The sequence below is a fragment of the Schistocerca gregaria genome, chromosome X (assembly GCF_023897955.1).
Source record: "Schistocerca gregaria isolate iqSchGreg1 chromosome X, iqSchGreg1.2, whole genome shotgun sequence".
Taxonomy (NCBI): Eukaryota; Metazoa; Arthropoda; class Insecta; order Orthoptera; family Acrididae; genus Schistocerca; species Schistocerca gregaria.
In genome coordinates, this window is record NC_064931.1 from 34852023 (window position 1) to 34875781 (window position 23759).

Genomic DNA, 23759 nt, shown 5'->3' on the forward strand with positions numbered 1-23759 from the left:
CTGTTTGTAGTAGCTTACCCGCATTCGTATTTTCCTATTCATTATTAAACCTACTCCTGCATTACCCCTATTTGATTTTGTGTTTATAACCCTGTAGTCACCTGACCAGAAGTCTTGTTCCTCCTGCCACCGAACTGCACTAATTCCCACTATATCTAACTTTAACCTATCCATTTCCCTTTTTAACTTTTTAACCTACCTGCCTGATTAAGGGATCTGACATTCCACGCTCCGACCCGTAGAACGCCAGTTTTCTTTCTCCTGATAGCGACATTCTAGTGAGTAGTCCCCGCCCGGAGATCCGAATGGGGGGCTACTTTACCTCCGGAATATTTTATCCAAGAGGACGCCATCATCATTTAATCATACAGTAAAGCTGCATGCCCTCGGGAAAAATTACGGCCGTAGTTTCCCCTTGCTTTCAGCCGTTCGCAGTACCAGCACAGCAAGGCCGTTTTGGTTATTGTTACAAGGCCAGATCAGTCAATCATCGAGACTGTTGCCCCTGCAACTACTGAAAAGGCTGCTGCCCCTCTTCAGGAACCACACGTTTGTCTGGCCTCTCAACAGATATCCCTCCGTTGTGGTTGTACCTACGGTACGTCTATCTGTATCGCTGAGGCACGCAAGCCTCCCCACCAACGGCAAGGTCCATGGTTCATGGGGGGAAGTTCCATTTCATATCGACACAGATTGTTATACCCACGTATTTGACTGAGTTGACTGATTGAACTTTTCTGTTCAAGTAGCTCTGTTCATTATTATTGGTACACTTGCGCCCATTTTCAGTCTCGTTTTCCATTGGAGTTTGTATTACACATATCATGTACAGAGATTTAGTACGAATAAATGAACAGGACCATTGACCCAGTGATACTGGTGTATCGATATGTAGTACACTCTCATTTCTATAATTTTTGATCTTATCTCTACATGGACACACAGACTAATACATTATAAGGGCGTATTTAAAACTAAGACCAATGCAGGTGACGGTATTCCAATCCACGATGTCCACTTTCAGGGGAAAATGGAGGTTAACCAAATGTGTCATTTAATTCTTACAGCGACAGCAGAGAAGGTGATATGTCGCGCATTATCTGCTCAAAACTCGATTACAGATTATCGACTTCATTAGAGTCCGGAAACTGAGGCATACAGTGATGTTATGTAGTTAATGCTGAGGATCTTCAAATCACCTCTCCCCAGAGCAAACAGCGTGAATTCGACTACGCCATCTTTGAAGCTCATTTCCTCGAGGCAACATCTGTTACCAGAGGGTGCACTTGGCCATACAAAATGTCATGTGTATATAATACCTAGTCATAATTATCAGCTGGCGTGTTTATGAAGACATGCATGCATGCATATCCGAAGGAACATTGCATCGAATTATACAGAAACCGTAAAATACAGATACTGACCTACGACAAAAAAAGACAATCTGACGAGCAAAACAGTCTCTCCCCCTGCGAGGGCCGGCCAGAGTGGCCGAGCGGTTCTAGGCGCTACAGTCTGGGGCCGCGCGACCGCTACGGTGGCAGGTTCCAATCCTGCCTCGGGCATGGATGTATGTGATGTTCTTAGGTTAGTTAGGTTTTTAAAGTTCTAAGTTGTAGGGGACTGATGACCTCAGAAGTTAAGTCCCATAGTACTCATAGCCATTTGAACCATTTTTGAACCTCTGCGAGGACCTTACGATTTGTATGCGAGCACAATAGGACACACTAGGACACACGGAAGCTTGGGTCTGGCCGTTAGCAGTCGGCTCTCAGCCGTGGCAGCGTGCGGACGGCCCCGCGCGCCGGCCCCGTGCTCCGCTGCAGGCGTTGTTTACTTCCGCGTCGTAGCTTGAAGGCTTGTGTCCGTCTACCGTGAACATGTCGAGCGCTTACCACCGTGCGACCCTTAAAGTTTCCTTCCCAGCTGAACATGCGGGACCTCATGCACATGAAGTTGAAACGTTGCTACGTGAAGAAGTTCGTTTAGATCCTACCCACGTTCTCAGAATCCATTTTTCGATCACGAGTAGTGTCGTTCATATTAAAATGACAAACACCGAGGTGTGTGAATATGTTATTCGCCGCCATGCCAATGGACGTAAGTTCAAATACTCTGATGGTCACGTCAGAGCTGTAACACGTGAACTCGCAGAGTACTGTCAACGCACGATTAGGGTGTTTGAACTACCTTTTGAAGTGCCGAAGGACGTAGTTGTCTCTGCGTTACAACCATACGATAACGTCATCGGTTACGTCGAGGAAAAGTGGCCAACCTTCACGACCTACCATGTCCTTAATGGTGTGCGTCAGGTCAAAATTGAACTGAAAAAACATATACCACCATACCTGACAATTGACGGTGTGCGAGCCATTGTCATGTACGACGGCCAACCCCGAGCATGTGCGGGTTGTGGACAAGAAGGCCACGTCAGATCCGCCTGCATGCGACGCCGCCTGATCCAGACGCCGGTCGGCGAGGAAGCGTCCCCAGCGGTCATCACTCAGACCCCTCTCACATATGCCAAGGTTGCCCAGGAACGTAGCACCTCTACACAGGGTCTTCCTTCTCCGTTGACGTCGTCTGATCGGGTAGATGCAACCGCTACTGAGATTCCTTCTGAGGTGCCACAGACGCCAGATCCTGACCTGCCGCATCATCGCAGCACTGTGACTGAAAATGCTACTGAGATGGACGTTGATCCGGGAGTGGTACCTACTTCTGCTTTCCTTCAGACTGGTCCGGAATCAGACGAAAGCCACCAGCAATCAGACTCGGAACGACCTGTTCGAAAACAAGGGTCGACACGAAAGAGAAAGAAACGTAGCCGTACACCCCCTCATAAATCCATTCTACGGAGGGATACCGGGGATTCAGAACCGAATATGGACGACAAACCGCTCTATGATGACCAAAAGTCTGATGCGAACGACCCGCCACAGGCGACCACTGGCAACGATCACCCCTCCTTACTGGCCCCGTCGCCCCCACAGGTCGACGTTGAAGAGAGTCTATCCGCTGAGCCGAAAACTACGTCTCCTCTCCACATGAATGATGTACACAGCCGGTACCCTACCGCAGTATCAGTCTCCTGGGCAGACGACGTGGAGATCGAAGGGACTGGGGTGGACGGTGCTGATGATGGGGCGCCCCCATCGGTTGCGCCCGCGCCCGCAAACTCTCCACAATAGCAACCTCTTCGGCGGACCGGCAAGATCGACGACCTCTCGCTCCTGAAGAAGCAGCCCCACCTGTGCCTGTGGGACTCCATCCAACACCAGCATTATCGTGTCGCAACGATTAACCTCGTGACCATTCGTGCGCCCCACAAACTAGCGCTGCTCCGCGATATGATTTATGATGCGGACATTGATATTGCGCTTTTTCAGGAAGTGCATGTCGCCGATTTTTCACCACCACATGACTTCACGGCGCATCTTTCTCCCGCTTCGAACACCGGTAGTGGTGTTGCCATCATCTTACGAGAAGGTCTTCCTGCCGAAGATGTCCTATACCTCCCCAACGGCAGAGGTATGGTGTAAGCATCGTCAACATTTATGCGCCGTCGGGCTCCAGCCACCGTCGTGAACGCAATGCCTTCTTCGCAGATGAAGCTACACCCCTTTTTTATGGGACCACACGATGACTGGGTCATAGGTGCAGACTTCAACTGCACCCAGCGACCTCAGGATCAATTGCCGCGTCACTCACCATGCGCAGCTCTGGAAGCAGTCGTGACGGGGCTACAATTTGTCGACACGTAGAGACAGGTTCACGGTGATCTTGTGGGTTTTACGTACTACACTGTGCACTCCTCTAGCCGACAGGATCGTATCTACATCCTTCGAGCCCTAATTCAACACACTAGACAGGCTGAAATCTGGCCTGTTGCTTTCTCAGATCATGAGGCTTACTTTGTGACGTTGTTCTCAGAAGACAGGCAGTATGGCACGGACGTGGTTTATGGAAACTGAACACGGCACTTCTTAATTCACCTGACTGTCGACTTCTAATAGAAGACACTTGGATCACATGTAATAGACGCCGTCCCACGTATCCGTCTACCATATCCTGGTGGATCCAGTGTGCAAAACCTGCTCTTCGAAAAACTTTGATCCAGTATGGCAAAGATGTTGTCGCCTGGAGGAAGAGCACTATGGACTTCTACTACAGGATCCTACGAGAATGCTCCACGATGCCAGCCTCCCCTGAGCACCATACAAGGAAGAACCATGCTAAGGCCCATATCTCCAATCTCATGCGAAGGCATTTGGAAGGAGCGATAGTACGATCTCGTACTGCTGATCGCATGCGTCATGAACATCCATCTATGTACCATATCATCCAAGAACGCCAACATCGACGCCGAATATTGATTCCCGTCCTAACAGACCAAGAAGGGCGTCGCTACGTAACCCAATCTGCAATAGGGAATGTGCTTCACGCCCAGTACCAGCAGCTCTACGCCGCAATTCCACATTCCCCAGGGTTGATCGAGGAAGTCTCACAGCTCAACTTCGGTGGTATCCTGGGAGATGCGGCGATTGACTTGGTGTCAGAGGTGACTGATGATGAAGTCCGCGATGCGTTCCGGCCAGGAACCATCAATCGCTCCCCAGGACCCGACGGTCTTCCCCTCGAATTTCATCGCAACTTCCGTGACTTGTTAGAGTCCACCTTCACCTCCATCTGTCGGGAACTGATGTCTCCGGAAGTACCTGTGCCGGACGCTTTCATGGAAGGAATTATTATTCCTGTACATAAACCGCATGGTGGCAACAATATCAGTGATTATCGGCCCCTCACCCTCCTTTACAGTGATATGAAAATCTTCACTCGCCTTTTGGCAACACTACTTAAAAACGTTGCCTGATATGTTGTGTCGCCAGACCAAGCGTCTTTGGGAGGGGATAATAATATCCACACGGCCTTATGCCGCTACAGGGATATGATCGCCGTTACCCAGGCACAATGCCTCTCTGGGGAACCTGCGTCTTTGGACTTTAGTCAAGCTTTTGATAGGGTTGACCATTCGTTCCTTACGGCCGTTCTCCACCATATGGGTTTCCCAGTCGCCGTTATCACGATAGTGATGCGCCTTCTGCGGGGTGCCTCTTCCAGGATTATGTACAATGGCAGACTCCTCCGATAAAAATAGGTCGATCCGTACGTCAAGGTTGCCCTCTATCAGCGATTTTGTACGCCTTTTCCTTGGAATCCTTGCTATGTGGACTCAGACAACGTTTGGTAGGGTTGTCCATAGATCGATACCGATTCTGTTGCACTGCCTATGCTGACGATGTAGTCATCTGTTTACGTAATGCCGACGCGGTTCGAGCTGTTTTGACGTGGGTAGCGACTTGTGGTGAGGCGTCGGGTAGCTCTTTAAACTTACGTAAGTCACAAGTTATGTTCATTGGCACGGGACTCCCTGTGGAGTGTGTTACACCTCTCACCACCGTTGATACCATTCGCTGTTTGGGAATAGATTTTTCATCTGATCTCCGGCGTTCAGCCGCCATCAACTGCCGACGCCTCCTTTTAATGATCAGAGCAGGTCTTATGGACCATCGCCTTCGATCCCTAGATATTCTCCAACAAGCTCGATATGTCAATATATATATCGCATCCCGAGTTCCCCATGTAGCACAAGTTCTACCTTTCCTGCTTATTGTGTCACGTCGCATGTTGGCAGCGATGGCATCTTTCGTCAGTTATGGGCTGTTGTTCAAAGTTAACTATGCAACCCTTACTCTTCCCCGTGAACAATGTGGGATAGGTCTGTTTCACGTGCCGGATAGAGCTCGCGCCCTATTTGTCAGCTCCCAGATGACGGTATGGACACATTGCCCAACGAACCTCACTGGTCTCCTCCTGTCGGCATATTCGCCAGTCTCACTGTCAGCCCCAGTGATGATCTCGGATGTTCCGGCCCTGTTCCATTATATACGATACTTCTCTCTTGAACTCAGTTATCTACGCCTCACCTTACCAAGACAGCTTTTACTCAAGACAAAGGCAGTATACAATGTCCTCCAATTAGGTCGTCCACCTAACCCGATTGAACAAAAGTTCCCCTAGGGTGACTGGCGCCATGTATGGCGCGCGGATTTCGCCCATTACCTTGACACGAATGTTCAATCTGTCTGGTACCTAACTGTCAATGGTAAGCAAATCAACCAATTTTGCCTTCATCGTATCCACCTCGCCCAATCACCTATATGTTCCACGTGTGGAGTGCCAAACAGTGAGGAGCATCGGTTTGTTTGCGGACCGGCGGCGAAGGTTTGGCACTTGATTCGTCGTATTGTCGCTTTTCTAACGCGGGACATTCCGGATCGGATTACTCCCCTATCATTATTATTTCCGTAATGTGAATAATTTCCTCGGACAAAGACCAATGCTGTGAATTGGATTCGCGGACATGACATTCGCTACCTACCCTCCTGGAAATTGAAATAAGAACACCATGAATTCATTGTCCCAAGAAGGGGAAACTTTATTGACACATTCCTGGGGTCAGATACATCACATGATCACACTGACAGAACCACAGGCACACAGACACAGGCAACAGAGCATGCACAATGTCGGCACTAGTACAGTGTATATCCAACTTTCGCAGCAATGCAGGCTGCTATTCTCCAATGGAGACGATCGTAGAGATGCTGGATGTAGTCCTGTGGAACGGCTCGCCATGCCATTTCCACCTGGCGCCTCAGTTGGACCAGCGTTCGTGCTGGACATGCAGACCGCGTGAGACGATGCTTCATCCAGTCCCAAACATGCTCAATGGGGGACAGATCCGGAGATCTTGCTGGCCAGGGTAGTTGACTTACACCTTCTAGAGCACGTTGGGTGGCACGGGATACATGCGGACGTGCATTGTCCTGTTAGAACAGCAAGTTCCCTTGCCGGTCTAGGAATGGTAGAACGATGGGTTCGATGACGGTTTGGATGTACCGTGCACTATTCAGTGTCCCCTCGACGATCACCAGACGTGTACGGCCAGTGTAGGAGATCGCTCCCCACACCATGATGCCGGGTGTTGGCCCTGTGTGCCTCGGTCGTATGCAGTCCTGATTGTGGCACTCACCTGCACGGAGCCAAACACGCATACGACCATCATTGGCACCAAGGCAGAAGCGACTCTCATCGCTGAAGACGACACATCTCCATTCGTCCCTCCATTCACGCCTGTCGGGACACCACTGGAGGCGGGCTGCACGATGTTGGGGCATGAGCGGAAGACGGCCCAACGGTGTGCGGGACCGTAGCCCAGCTTCATGGAGACGGTTGCAAATGGTCCTCGCCGATACCCCAGGAGCAACAGTGTCCCTAATTTGCTGGGAAGTGGCGGTGCGGTCCCCTACAGCACTGCGTAGGATCCTACGGTCTTGGCGTGCATCCGTGCGTCGCTGCAGTCCTGTCCCAGGTCGACGGGCACGTGCACCTTCCGCCGACCACTGGCGACAACATTGATGTACTGTGGAGACCTCACGCCCCACGTGTTGAGCAATTCGGCGGTACGTCCACCTGGCCTCCCGCATGCCCACTATACGCCCTCGCTCAAAGTCCGTCAACTGCACATGCACTGCTCCGTATGCCACGGCAAACTGGCTGACACTGACGGCGGCGGTGCACAAATGCTGCGCAGCTAGCGTCATTCGACGGCCACACCGCGGTTCCTGGTGTGTCCGCTGTGCCGTGCGTGTGATCATTGCTTGTACAGCCCTCTCGCAGTGTCCGGAGCAAGTATGGTGGGTCTGACACACCGGTGTCAATGTGTTCTTTTTTCCATTTCCAGGAGTGTATTTGGACAAACTGTCGACTCTGTACTCGATTTTTGGACATACCTCAATGACCGTCATTATGTCGTTGTCCGTCACCCAAAATACAGACAATTTTTCTCGAACTTCCTTGGGAGTGCTTTCCACGACCCGCCTCGCAGTTGGAATGTGTTAAGCCAAGAGAGAAGAAGGTTTCCTGTTTGAACAAATGAACATTTCTGAACAATTGAACAGAACACATCAATTTCGAGAAGACGTGACTCAACATATTACCAGCGGGGCGCAGAAGGCCTCTGATCAATTACACCACAAAACTAAACAACAACAACAAAAAAAAAACATAACAACAATAAAAATAAAAATAAAATTAGAAAAAGGCAGATTTTGTTTTGTTTGTATGGATAGCCCTAACCTTGATTTACCATTTTTCCCCTGGTATATAGGCAGCTCTCTGGGGTAGGTTTACTCAGGAGCCAACGCCTGAAGTGGACCAGGATGAAAAGTGGTGGTGGCACTTAGTTTTTTCAGTTCCATTTTAAAAAATAAACAAAAAAAAAACAAAAAAGAAGAAACAAAAAAGTCGGTAGAACAAAAACAAAACAAAAAAACAAAAAAAATTGGTTAAGGCGCTCTCTCACGTAAAGCGGTAGATACGGGTTCGAGTCCCAGTTGGGCACAAATTTTTATACGTTGGTAGTGAATCGTATAGCTGGTGTAAAAGCGTATTCCGAATGCGTTGCATAATTTAATTCGACTTTCAGTCGTCAGCAGTCTCTGTTCCTTTGGACATGGATGCATGCGTGCGTGTCTTCATGAATGTCCAAAGGAACATTGCATTGAATTATACAGACCTTGTAAAATACAGTCACTGACCTACTGAATGTTGTTAGTGACAATCTAAATCCCCCACAAAGGTGGCAAAAAGCTTGTCATTTAAAACTATTATTATGTGATTCATGAACTGATGAAGGGCGTTAGTGGAAACACGTAGCTGATTTCCAACTAGTGAATCATCATTTCACAAAGTTTTCTTCCACTGATTTGCAGATGAACAACGACATTATTTGTATTTCACTAAGTGACATACCACTTCTTTTCCTTGTGATCTATGGCTTCTCGGGAGCAGTGCGACCGCAAATACGGATCTATTTCTTCACTGATGTGAGCCTTAGTGGTGACGTGAGCCATAGTGGTGACGTGAGCCATAGTGGAGCTCCTCCATATATCACGACTGTTTCGAATACTGTGGTTAGAGATCGATGCATCTTACTGATTAATTTCTAAGGCATACCAAATCATATGTAATTCACGAATCTCCATTTTTTCACAATATTATCGCCAACCGGGCACCTAGCAACATAAAACTCCTGTGTAAACTGCCATTGTGATACAGTCTCCCAGGAAATACATGTATGACGGTTGGCGCATTTTTTTCTGTAATTGCACAGTACCTATGCCTCTGATGACGTCACATAAATGGCAGACACTGGTTTAATTTTCCTTCGGTCTCTTCTTGTCTTGCGTTTTTATTTCGTAGTTACCCCCTACTACTCCCAGTGTTTTTTCGCATGTCCCGCACTTTGTCTGCCCTTACAAATCCTTTCCAGCGTCAGTCATTCAGGATACCGTATCGGGTATCCCACTGACCGGTCCGCCATCCGAGTATGCGTTTTCTAAAGACTACTGTGATCGTTTAATTTTTATTTTTCGACAACACGACATTTGAAGTAATTCCAGTTCATTCTTGTTTCGATTTTCCATCGAACGAGATGGCGCAGTGATAAGACGCTGAATTCGTGTTGTGAATAGCCATCCTATGTCCAAATTTAGGTTTTCTGTTTTTCACCTGCGGCGCTTAAGTCTTAAGGTAAATGTGGGGATGACTGATTTGTGAAAGGCACTGCCAATTTCCTTCCCTATCGTTCTCTAAGCCTAGCTTGTACTCTGTCAGTAGTGACTTGTCGTCGGCGTGACGTTAAACCCTAATCTTCCTTCTCTCCTTTGGGTTTCCGATAGTCCGTGCTTCGATTTACTGCTGTGCTCTACATGTACACTTTCAGGACCTTATTTCTTAAATCCCTATCAATATGTTACACCACATCTTTTACTAAAGGAAACTTCCTTTTAGCTGCTAGTGCTATCCTTCTTGATTCGCCCATCAGTTTAATTTTACTGTTTATCAGATTTTCTTCTACCACTTTGTCATTCGCAGTTTTAACGTCAAGTGAGTAGTTCTTCTTCTTCCTGCTACTTAACATCGGCTTTGTCTTCGCTTTGTTTGTTCTCAACTCACATTCTGTGCAAGGAAGGTTTGTGTATATAATTTACTAACGCTAAATAATGAAGAGTGTGTGATATACGTATTTTAACTAGCACATATTTAATTGGCGTTCTTAGTGACATCTCGTGGCAATAATGGAAGCTACTAGCTGGTCAGTTGGAGAGGTGGCTGCAGCTGGCAAGAAATCCACTAAAGTAACAACCACTTCAAATCCAGAGAGCAGCGAAGGTTGACAAGAAACTACAAATATTATAAAGTTCCCTGCCACGTATTTCTGTTTGTATGTGAAGGATAATTTTGAACTACTAGCGATTTTGATACAGTTTTCACTAACAGATAGACAGGTTCACGAGAAAGGTTTCCGTACATAGCAGAAACACGCCGTGCAGCCGTAAATATATAACGATACCCTTTCGAAGCCCGGGGTGGGTCGCTGGTTTCATCTCTTTTAGAAATCGGTTCAAATAACCTTCCCGTTCCTCTAGCTCTCAGGGATTTCAGTATCTCTGAAGATCCTGCTAACTGATAAAGGGACGAGCACAGTGGTTAGCACACTCGGTTGGTATTAGGCTGGATCGATTCCCTGAGTTACGTTAGGCAAATGGTAGGATGGTTCCTTTGAAAGGACATGGCCGATTACATAACCCACTCCGTCGCTAATGACGTCGTCGTCAACGAAATGTTAGACCCCTCTCTGTTTTCACTTCTTCTTCCTCGGAGGTCATCTTTCAGTGGTGTCGTAAACTCTGATTTCATTACTAGAGCACCTATTTCTTCTTCATCAATTCGTCTTACTCTGTTACGCGTCGGGACACTTATTCTTTGTCTTACAGCAGTTCTGTATCCTCGCGGCTTCCATCTACTTTTATTCTGCATTTAACATCTTTAAGTTTATTCTTCTCCGAAACTACTTTTATTTTTCCTGTACACCACGTTGGCTTCTCGCGCGATTACCATTTTGTAAATTTCCCGACATGTCTCTCTCATTCATTATGATTTTGCCTTTTGGTACTTCCTATTAATTTCATTCCTGAGCATCTACCGTCTGGTTTTGTATCTGTTTCTCAGCATTCTCAAATTGACTTCTCTCATCATTAACCTGGAGTATTTCATAGTTATCCGTGGTTTTTGTGCTTTTGATTTCGTTTTATCCATGACATTTATTTTCTCCTTAGTTACTTTTTTCTCCATTACAATTTGTTACTACTAAACTATCATCGATTCTTTTATTAAGGCTTATAGTAACTGCTTTGGAAATATTCCTCTTCATCTCGTTCAATCGGAAATGTTCTGTATTCAGATTCAACGTATACTTTAATTCCCTTATGCTTTTAAATTTCGGGCCTACTAGGCTATGCACGAGTTCTACATACGCACCAGTATTCGCCTTGTACATCGGTATGTGAATTCTAAATCTTTGTTTAATCGTGAGTAAATGTTGGAAACATAAGAACATATTTCTTAATCTTTCTCTTTGAGAAAGAATACATTCTTCTTGTGAATTTAGAAGAGGGTTTTCGCTAAAAGATAAGAAACCTATCGTCCCTTTCCCCTCGAATTTCTTTCCTCCTGCAAACCTCCTCCAGTAAATTTAATTCCTTCCACTTACCTATTACAACGTTCCAGTCATGTAGGATTGTCAATATTATCACCCCAGATATATTTTATCAATTCTTTATTTCTTCGTTTTTTTCTCATAGAAAGTCACATTGGTACCTATCTCCATATTCACAATGATGCGAATATCTGTTACATCAATCGTTGAAGCAGTTATTATTACCCTATAGCTATACTCGTGTGACCCATATGACCATAAACCTTTTACCTCTCTCAGTTTCATTTCAGTAATCTCCAGTAAACCCACACATAAGTTGCTCGTCTCTCTTTTCAAGTACTATAGTTTTCCTGAAAATTTCAAACTTCTGACATGACACTCCGATTTGTAAACGCTAATCGTACTTGCTCTCCTCCTCCTTTTTGCAATCTCCCCCTCTCCCTCTCTGAGCAGTCTTTTTCAAGAGATTCTAACGAGGACGTGTTCACTTCTGAATATTTTTACTAACTAAGTAGTCATAGCAGATTTGGTTAAACAGCCTCTGTAAATACTAGAGGCTTTCAGATTTCATGTTCTGCTTCCGAATTTTTGGTATGTTTTCCAAAATAATCGGATTCTTCCAAGGCGCGTCTGCGAGAGCCTCGTACACACACACACACACACACACACACACACACACGCATGCACACAGAGACTTATTACGAAGACGACATTTCACGTGGAGATACTGCCCACCGCGAGTCTTCGTCGTGTCATAAACGAGGTATCTCGAACACAATGTCCTCCTCCTCCTCCATGCCATCCAGCATGGATTCAGAAAATATCGATTACGTGAAACCAAACTCGCGCTTTTCTGGAAACCATGGATCAAGGCAATCAGGTTCAAATGGTTCAAATGGCTCTGAGCACTATGGGACTTAACATCTGAGGTCACCAGTCCCCTAGAACTTAGAACTACTTAAACTTAACCAACCTAAGGTCATCACACACATCCACGCCCGAGGCAGGATTCGAACCTGCGACCGTAGCGGTCGCGCGGTTCCAGACTGAAGCGCCTAGAACCGCTCGGCCACACCAGTCAACAAGACAGTCAGGTAGATGCAGTATTTCTTGACTTCTGAAAGCATTTAACTAGGAACCACACATATGGTTATTATTAAAAACACGATAGTATGGGGTATCAACCTAAATTTAGAGAATTTCTTGGTAGGGAGAACGCAGCATGTTACCTTGAATGAAGAATCACCGACAGCTGTAGAAATAACTTCAAGTGTGCCTCATGGAAGTGTGTTGGAACTATTGCTGTACATGTTCTATATTAATAAGCTTGCAGACGATATTAACAGTAACCTCAGCCTTTCCGCAGATGATGTGGCCATCTATAACGAACTGTTGTCATAAAACATCGGCACAAAGATTCAATCGGAACTTGATAAGATTTCAAAATGGTGCAAAGATTGGCAACTTGCTTTAAATGTTCAGTACCGTAAATTTGTGCACAACGCAAAACGAAAAAAAAACATAGTATCCTAGCAATATCATCGAGTCACAATTGGATAGGTCAATTCACACAAATAGATTGGTGTAAGTATTTGTAGGGATACGAAATGGAACCATCACATAGGCTCAGTTGTAGGTAAAGCAGGTGGCAGACTTCGGTTCATTGGTAGAATTACTAGGAAAGTGCAATCAGTCTACAAAGGAGACCGCTTATAAAACACTCGTGCACACCATTCTAGAATACTGTTGAAGTGTGTGAGACTTGTAAGAGATAGAGCTAACAGGGAACATTGAACTGCCCTAATAACTGGTACAGTGGGAAGTACCCTCCACCATGCAGTGATTTGTAGATGTAAATCTTTATCCTAAGTGTGAGACTCCCAATTCTCATATAACTGATTGAATCGATGGGATGTTTTCGATTTCTACAAAGTGTTCGAGCGGTAAGTACTACGTTCTAAAATAGTTATGCGATTCTCAGCAGCCGCGCGGGGTAACCGTTCGGAATAGGCGCGTTGTCACGGTCCGCGCGGCACTCCCCCCCCCCCCCCCCCCTCTCCCCCTCCCCGCCCGTCGGAGGTTCGAGTCCTCCCTCGAGCATGGGTGTGTGTGTTGTCCTTAGCGTAAGTTAGTTTAAATTAGATCAAGTAGTGTGTAAGCTTAGGGACCGATGACCTCAGCAATTTGGTCCAATAGAACTTACCACAAATTTCCGTTTCTCAGCCTTGCAGAGAAAGACTGTGTTTTTAAGTCAAAAATATAGTTATTATTCGAAGTACTTCCCATTTTGGTCGGTGATCATTTTCTAATGTTTATCAATCGTGCGTATTCCATCCCTGAAGTGCGATTCTGCAAGATTTATAAAATGTTAAAAACTTAAATACACAGTTATAATCTTCAACAATAACATTTATTTTATGGTTCGTTGCGAACTGCCTTTCAGCGTTCTAGGACAACATCAGACGTCTTACAGCTAAACAGTTGGTCCACGCAGCATCAGCGAGCGTGTATAGCTGTACAAAGATAGTTTTTTTCAAAGACGTAGCCTGTCACGACCATACATCCATACAAAAGAACACGAGTCTAATGAAACACACAAAGAAGCTACGAACAAACAAAGTTCATGTGGCACCAAAGAAACTGGTATAGGCATGCGTGTTCAAATAAAGAGATATGTAAACATGCAGAATACGGCGCTGCGGTCGGCAACGCCCGTATAAGACAACAAGTTTCTGGCGCAGTTGTTAGATCGGTTACTGCTGCTACAATTGCAGATTATCATGATTTAAATGAGTTTGAACGTGGTGTTATAGACGGCGCACAAGCAATGGGACACAGCATCTCCGAGGTAGCGATGAAGTGGGTTTCTCCCCGTACGACCATGTCACGAGTGTGGTGTGAATATCAGGAATCCGTTAAAACATCAAATCTCCGATATCGCTACGGCCGGAAAAATATCCTGCAAGAACGGGACTAACGACAACTGAAGAGAATCTTTCAACGTGAGAGAAGTGCAAGTTGCTGCAGATTTCAGTGCTGGGCCATCAACAAATGTCAGCGTGCGAACCAGTCAACGAAACATCATCGCTATGGTCTAACGGAGCCGAAGGCGCACTCGTGTATTCTTGATGACTGCACGACACAAATCTTTACACCTCACCTGGGCCCGTCAACATCGACGTTGGGCTGTTGATGACAGGAAACATGTTGCCTGGTTGGACGTGTCTCGTTTCAAATTGTATCGAGCGGATGGATTGTACGGTTATGGAGACAAACTCATGAATCCATGGACCCTGCCTGTCAGTAGTGGACTGTTTAAGCTGGTGGAGGTTCTGTAATGGTGTGGGACGTTTGCAGTTGGAGTGACATGGCACCCTTGATAAGTCTAGATACGACTCTGAGAGGTGACACGTATGTAAGCATCGTGTCTGATCGCCTGAATCCATTCATGTCCATTTTGCATACCGACAAACGTGGAAATTCCAGCAAGACAATGCGACACCCCAGCCATTCAGAATTGCTACGGAGTGGTTCTAGGAACACTCTTCTGAGTTTAAACACTTCCGTTTGCCACCAAACTCACCAGACATGAACATTATAGAGCATATCTGGGATGCCTTACAACGTTCTGTTCTTAAGTGATGTCCACCCCCTCGTGCTCTTACGGATATAGGGACAGCCCTGCAGGATTCATGGTGTCAATTCCCTCCAGCACTACTTCAGACATTAGTCGAGTCCATATCACATCGTGTTGGTGAACTTCTGCTACCTCTCGGTGGCCTACACCATATTAGGCAGGTGTACCGTTTTCTTTGGCTCTTCAGTGTATATCATAAAATACTCTTTTACGACGGCCATATTAATTTCTTTGGACCCATAAAGTCTGCCAGCCACACGTTTCTTCAATGTGAAAATACATATATAAAAAAGGTTTTGCATCACCTCGGATTCGTTAGTTCCTGAACCTGTACAGAAAACTGGAATAGGGATCAACATAAATATCATTTCTGCCCTTTTTATTGCTCATGAAAACCACACATTGCATGTTGGACCACTATACAGCGAGACTTTCAGTGGTGGTGGTCCAGATTGCTGTACACATCGGTACGTCTAATACCCAGTAGCACGTCCTCTTGCAGTGATGAATGCCTGTATTCGTCGTGGCATACTATCCACAAGTTCATCAAGGCAATGTTGGTCCTGATTGTCCCATTACTCAATGGCGATTCGGCGTAGATCCCTCAGAGTGGTTGGTGGGTCACGTCGTCCATAAACAGCCATTTTCAATCAATCCCAGGGTTGTTCGATAGGGTTAATGTCTGAAGAACATGCTGGCCACTCTAATCAAGCGATGTCGTTATCCTGTAGGAAGTCATTCACAAGTTGTGCACAATGGAGGCGCGAAATGTCCTCCATGAAGACGAATGCCTAGCCAGTATGCTGCCTATATGGTTGCACCATTGGTCGGAGGATGGCATTCACGTATCGTACAACAGTTACGGCGCCTTCAATGACCACCAGCGGCGTACATCGGCCCAAGATAATGCCACCCCAAAACAGCAGGGTACCTCCACCTTGCTGCACTCGCTGGACAATGTGACTGCGCTCAGCCTGACCGGGTTGCCTCCAAACAAGTCTCCGACGATTGTCTGGTTGAAGGCATATGAGGCACTCATCGGTGAAGGGAACATTATGCCAATGCTGAGTCGTCCATTCGGCATGTTGTGGGACCCATCTGTACCGCACTGCATGTTGTCGTTGTTGCAAAGCTGGACTTCGCCATGGACGTCGGGAGTGAAGTTGCGCATAATGCAGCCTACTGAGGACAGTTTGAGTCAGAAAACGACGTCCTGTGGCTGCACGAAAAGCATTATTCAACATGGTGGCGTTGTTGTCAGGGTTCCTCCGAGCCATAATCCGTAGGCAGCGGTCATCCACTGCAGTAGTAGCCCTTAGGTTGCCTGAGCGAGGCATGTCATCATCGACTGTTCCTGTCTCTGTGTATCTCCTCCATGTCCGAACAACATCGCTTTGGTTCACTCCGAGATGCCAGGCCACTTCCCTTGATGAGACCTACCTGGCACAAAGTAACATTGCGGTCACGATCGAACCGCGGTATTGACCGTGTAGGCATTGTTGAACTACAGACGACACGAACCGTGTACATCATTCCTTGTGGAATGACTCGAAGTGATCGCCTGTCGGACCAGCTCCGTCTAATAGGCGCTGCTCATGCATGGTTGTTTACACCTTTGGGCGGGTTTAGTGGCAGCTCTGAACAGTTAAAGGGACTGTGTCTGTGATACAATATCCACAGTCAACATTTGTCTTCAGGTGTCCTGGGAAACGGGGTGATGCAAAAACTTTTTTTTAACGCGTGTAGATAGAGACCATAGTTATTACATTTTGCGTATGGGACAGCTCTTCTAATATTTCACGCTTCGCAATTTTCAGCTTCTCGACTCGCAAAACGCCTCTGTCAAAATGTGTTTTTCTTTCAATCCAGTTCTGTTCAAACATGTACTAGTGATCGAATTGGCACAGAAAGAGTACATAGTATCCTCCAGTTTTTGTGCAGCCCTCCAAAATAATCCATAAAAAGTTCCTGATGCTTCATGGGAAGAACTTTCCAGCAGATGAAACCGACTTTCATGTGTTTTTATGCAGGGCGATGGGTTCAAAATTGCTCAAATGGCTCTAAGCACTATGGGACAACATCTGAGGTCATCAGTCCCCTAGACTTAGAACTACTTTAACCTAACTAACCTAAGGACATCACACACATGCCTGAGACAGGATTCGAAGCTACGACCGTAGCAGACACGTGGTTCCGGATTGAAGCGCCTAGAACCAATCGGCCACCACCAGGGCGATGGGGTTTCACCTGTCGCTTTGATTGCTGGTTCGTTGCTGGCGTGATATGATAGTCACCTTTATAATCCACGGTACTAAATCAACATATAAAATATTTATGATTATTTTCAGAACGTAACAAAGAAATGTTGAAAAATTCATTTTCGCATATGTTTTTAGACAGTATTCAAGAAATGCGACACCAGTGGTGCGTAAGCTTTTTTCATAGCTAATTTTTCGTTCTGGCGCACTATACTATTTCGAACGATAGGCGTATATCGTCAACTATTTAATACTCTGTTAACATTCGATTGTCCAATATCTTATTACGTACTTTCTGAATTGTTTCATCTGTGGTTGGAGTTCCTGAGTGTCCTGCATATGAATCACCTTCAAAAGTACTATCATACTTAAATTCAGACGCAAAATTCCTTAACTGTTCCAAAGGAGTGTGCTATCTGTTTGATTTAAATTACTTTACGTTGGGGATAAACAGAATTATATATTAGCTAAAAGCAGAATTTTACGTTGCCATGATTTCCACGAAACACACGCAAAACTATCGTTTAGGAAAGCCGTAAAATTTATGTGTCAACGTAAAGAAAACAAAATACCATTGACATCAACGCTATCTGTGTGCTTTGGCTTCTGCTTTCACTCATGTAAGAGGAAGAGTTATGTAAGTTAAGACATTGCATAAAGTTTTTGACTAACATGTTTTCCACGGTAGCTCTTCCACGTTAATAAGATTGTCATGCTCTTACTTATGTTGGTGCGACTTAGCAGAACGGATGACTGTAACGACTGCTGTTTCCTTTCAGAGACCGGAATGGCTGTGCAACACGTGCATCAAGAAGATGTCTCCCATGGGCTGGCAGGGGCAGGACCAACTCATGAGTTCGCAGCATCAGGTATGACGCCAAATTACTTCCTGGTTCCCTCATCCTCAAATACAGTTTTCAACTAAGGAAACCTATGTGTTTTATTTGTACATTTTCCTTTGAATGTCTACTTTGGCAAATAATCGTCAGAAAGCAGTGCAGACAAATGACTATGAATGAGGCTACGTCTAGCTACGGTATCCATATCAGGCACGTCGGTAAGCTCAGAGGGAAGGCCAAAAAATTGCATTACCAAATTTTTACATTTAATTTAAGAGAGATGAATATTTTGGAATGGATTCTGTGGTTTTCACTGTTTACAGAGTGTACAAGAACGCCACCGCCAAAACGTCGGGGGTTCTTCAGGCATGCTTTCTGAGCATTTTGGCATAAAGAACTCGTGTTCTCCTGTGGCTCGTTCAATAGCAATTCATTGAGTTTGATTTCTTACACCCATTTACCTTTGTATCTGTATTATACGGAAAATATCTGCACTACAGTGCAAATTTCGATGTTATACGCTGTTATGTCTTATTTGGAAACAAGCTTGTCCCCCTTCACTCGCGGTATTTGTTGTTGACTACGGTAATGACTGCTTTCCTTTTCGCCCCCGATCTTGCATTTAATACTGTTTGCATCTGTGTCGGCTTGGTTTTTCCGGTAGTGTCAGTTGTGCGTTAAAAGTGATAAACAGCAGTATTAGTAGATTAATTGATGAAAAGTTGGCGTATCTGCATCTGCTATAGAAGTTCACTGAACGTAATGGGAGAAGGCACAGCGACCATAATCACATCACAATGTTTTTGTACTTCGTCTGAGAGGTGGTTTGTGTAGAACATTTTCTTAATTACATATTACAGGCTCTGCACTGTCAAGAAGGTATTTTTCAGATAAACAGTTAACTGGAGTAACAACCCAAATAACTCATAATTACATTATTATTCAGCAAAGAGGCCCTCGAGATCACGAGACCTCTGTACCGTATTACGCAGAAATTTTTCCTGAAAAAAACTCCGAAATTTTTTCTGTGGAGCTCGAATACCCTGTGTGATGACGCACTGTGGTTTACGGTGACACTAGAAGGAGATCACAGTTCATCATTCGGGAAAATGCGAAGTAGTTGTCTTTGTAGGCAAATAACAACGATTTGTACGTCTGTCGATTTACAACATTTAAGTTATCCAAATACACTCAGTATACACAGAAAAATTCGTATAGTCTTTGAAACACGTAAGGAAAATAATAAGAGAAGAGTAGAAACTCTAAGGGATTACTTACTGGCAGCACACTAAACGTAAGGGAACCCGCTTTAGATCACGAGGGCAATTACAAGGCACTACGTTATTGTTAATACCAAAGTGGTAAATTACAACTTTATTTATCTCAGTATTTTTTCTGCCTTATCGTCAACTGACTCCTTACTGTATCCAGCTCCCATGCATTCAGAGAGAAGAATTGGGAGGAAAATCAGCATTGGCCGTATTTTGTTGCTTTATTGTCAGGAAAATACGGCCAATGCTGATTTTCCTTCCAAGACTATTTGGTCGTGGTGCACACAACACGTCATGGAGTCGCCAATCAATTCAGAGAGGAAGTCACCATCAGTAGTCCCTTTCTCTCTAACCAATTCCGGTATAATATCCACTATTTGGTTGTGGTGCCACAACACGCCATGGAGTCGCCAATCAATTCAGAGAGAAAGTCACCATCAGTAGTCCCTTTCTCTCTAACCAATTCCGGTATTCTATCCACTATTTGGTCGTGGTGCACACAACACGCCATGGAGTCGCCAATCAATTCAGAGAGAAAGTCACCATCAGTAGTACCTTTCTCTCTAACCAATTCCGGTATTCTATCCACTATTTGGTTGTGGTGCACACAACACGCCATGGAGTCGCCAATCAATTCAGAGAGAAAGTCACCATTAGTAGTACCTTTCTCTCTAACCAATTCCGGTATTCTATCCACTATTTGGTTGTGCTGCACACAACACGCCATGGAGTCGCCAATCAATTCAGAGAGAAAGTCACTACCAGTAGTCCCTTTCTCTCTAACCAATTCCGGTATTCTATCCACTATTTGCTCGTGCTGCACACCACACGCCATGGAGTCGCCAATCTATTCAGACAGAAAGTCACCATCAGTAGTCCCTTTCTCTCTAACCAATTCCGGTATTCTATCCACTATTTGGTCGTGCTGCACACAACACGCCATGGAGTCGCCAATCAATTCAGAGAGAAAGTCACCATCAGTAGTCCCTTTCTCTCTAACCAATTCCGGTATTCTATCCACTATTTGGTCGTGCTGCACACAACACGCCATGGAGTCGCCAATCAATTCAGAGAGAAAGTCACCATCAGTAGTCCATTTCTCTCTAACCAATTCCGGTATTCTATCCACTATTTGGTCGTGCTGCACACAACACGCCATGGAGTCGCCAATCAATTCAGAGAGAAAGTCACCATCAGTAGTCCCTTTCTCTCTAACCAATTCCAGTATTCTATCCACTATTTGGTCGTGGTGCACACCACACGCCATGGAGTCGCCAATCAATTCAGAGAGAAAGTCACCATCAGTAGTCCATTTCTCTCTAACCAATTCTGGTATTCTATCCACTATTTGGTCGTGCTGCACACAACACGCCATGGAGTCGCCAATCAATTCAGAGAGAAAGTCACCATCAGTAGTACCTTTCTCTCTAACCAATTCCGGTATTCTATCCACTATTTGGTCGTGCTGCACACAACACGCCATGGAGTCGCCAATCAATTAAGAGAGAAAGTCACTATCAGTAGTCCCTTTCTCTCTAACCAATTCCGGTATTCTATCCACTATTTGGTCGTGCTGCACACAACACGCCCTGGAGTCGCCAATCAATTCAGAGAGAAAGTCACCATCAGTACTCCCTTTCTCTCTAACCAATTCCAGTATTCTATCCACTATTTGGTCGTGGAGCACACAACACGCCATGGAGTCGCTAATCAATTCAGAGAGAAAGTCACCATCCGTAGTCCCTTTCTCTCTAACCAATTCCGGTATTCTACCCACTATTTGGTCGTGCTGCACACAACGTGCCATGGAGTCGCCAATCAATTCAGAGAGAAAGTCACCATCAGTAGTCCCTTTCTCTCTAACCAATTCCGGTATTCTATCCACTATTTGGTCGTGGTGCACACAACACGCCATGGAGTCGCCAATCAATTCAGAGAGAAAGTCACCATCAGTAGTACCTTTCTCTCTAACCAATTCCGGTATTCTATCCACTATTTGGTTGTGGTGCACACAACACGCCATGGAGTCGCCAATCAATTCAGAGAGAAATTCACCATCAGTAGTCCCTTTCTCTCTAACCAATTCTGGTATTCTATCCACTATTTGGTCGTGGTGCACACAACACGCCATGGAGTCGCCAATCAATTCAGAGAGAAAGTCACCATCAGTAGTCCCTTTCTCTCTAACCAATTCCGGTATTCTATCCACTATTTGGTCGTGGTGCACACCACACGCCATGGAGTCGCCAATCAATTCAGAGAGAAAGTCACCATCAGTAGTCCATTTCTCTCTAACCAATTCTGGTATTCTATCCACTATTTGGTCGTGCTGCACACAACACGCCATGGAGTCGCCAATCAATTCAGAGAGAAAGTCACCATCAGTAGTACCTTTCTCTCTAACCAATTCCGGTATTCTATCCACTATTTGGTCGTGCTGCACACAACACGCCATGGAGTCGCCAATCAATTAAGAGAGAAAGTCACTATCAGTAGTCCCTTTCTCTCTAACCAATTCCGGTATTCTATCCACTATTTGGTCGTGCTGCACACAACACGCCCTGGAGTCGCCAATCAATTCAGAGAGAAAGTCACCATCAGTACTCCCTTTCTCTCTAACCAATTCCAGTATTCTATCCACTATTTGGTCGTGGTGCACACAACACGCCATGGAGTCGCTAATCAATTCAGAGAGAAAGTCACCATCAGTAGTCCCTTTCTCTCTAACCAATTCCGGTATTCTACCCACTATTTGGTCGTGCTGCACACAACGTGCCATGGAGTCGCCAATCAATTCAGAGAGAAAGTCACCATCAGTAGTCCCTTTCTCTCTAACCAATTCCGGTATTCTATCCACTATTTGGTTGTGGTGCACACAACACGCCATGGAGTCGCCAATCAATTCAGAGAGAAAGTCACCATCAGTAGTACCTTTCTCTCTAACCAATTCCGGTATTCTATCCACTATTTGGTTGTGGTGCACACAACACGCCATGGAGTCGCCAATCAATTCAGAGAGAAAGTCACCATCAGTAGTCCCTTTCTCTCTAACCAATTCCGGTATTCTATCCACTATTTGGTCGTGGTGCACACAACACGCCATGGAGTCGCCAATCAATTCAGAGAGGAAGTCACCATCAGTAGTCCCTTTCTCTCTAACCTATTCCGGTATTCTATCCACTATTTGGTTGTGGTGCCACAACACGCCATGGAGTCGCCAATCAATTCAGAGAGAAAGTCACCATCAGTAGTCCCTTTCTCTCTAACCAATTCCGGTATTCTATCCACTATTTGGTCGTGGTGCACACAACACGCCATGGAGTCGCCAATCAATTCAGAGAGAAAGTCACCATTAGTAGTACCTTTCTCTCTAACCAATTCCGGTATTCTATCCACTATTTGGTTGTGGTGCACACAACACGCCATGGAGTCGCCAATCAATTCAGATAGAAAGTCACCATCAGTAGTACTTTTCTCTCTAACCAATTCCGGTATTCTATCCACTATTTGGTCGTGCTGCACACAACACGCCATGGAGTCGCCAATCTATTCAGACAGAGAGTCACCATCAGTAGTCCCTTTCTCTCTAACCAATTCCGGTATTCTATCCACTATTTGGTCGTGATGCACACAACACGCCATGGAGTCGCCAATCAATTCAGAGAGAAAGACACTATCAGTAGTCCCTTTCTCTCTAACCAATTCCGGTATTCTATCCACTATTTGATCTTGCAGCACACAACACGCCATGGAGTCGCCAATCAATTCAGAGAGAAAGTCACTATCAGTAGTCCCTTTCTCTCTAACCAATTCCGGTATTCTATCCACTATTTGGTCGTGGTGCACACAACACGCCATGGAGTCGCCAATCAATTCAGAGAGAAAGTCACCATCAGTAGTCCCTTTCTCTCTAACCAATTCCAGTATTCTATCCACTATTTGGTCGTGGTGCACACAACACGCCATGGAGTCGCTAATCAATTCAGAGAGAAAGTCAATATCAGTAGTCCCTTTCTCTCTAACCAATTCCGGTATTCTATCAACTATTTGGTCGTGCTGCACACAACGTGCCATGGAGTCGCCAATCAATTCAGAGAGAAAGTCACCATCAGTAGTCCCTTTCTCTCT

At 45.4% G+C, this 23759-nt stretch overlaps 1 protein-coding gene across 1 annotated transcript in view; it reads left to right on the forward strand.

Moving 5' to 3' along the window:
- Window positions 1-23759, forward strand: part of LOC126298156 (histone-lysine N-methyltransferase 2D-like) — a 989658-nt gene that overhangs the window by 491420 nt on the left and 474479 nt on the right. The window contains exon 5 of the mRNA XM_049989466.1: window positions 18301-18390. Coding sequence (XP_049845423.1) covers window positions 18301-18390 — 90 coding nt within the window. The remainder of the gene's footprint in view (window positions 1-18300; window positions 18391-23759) is intronic.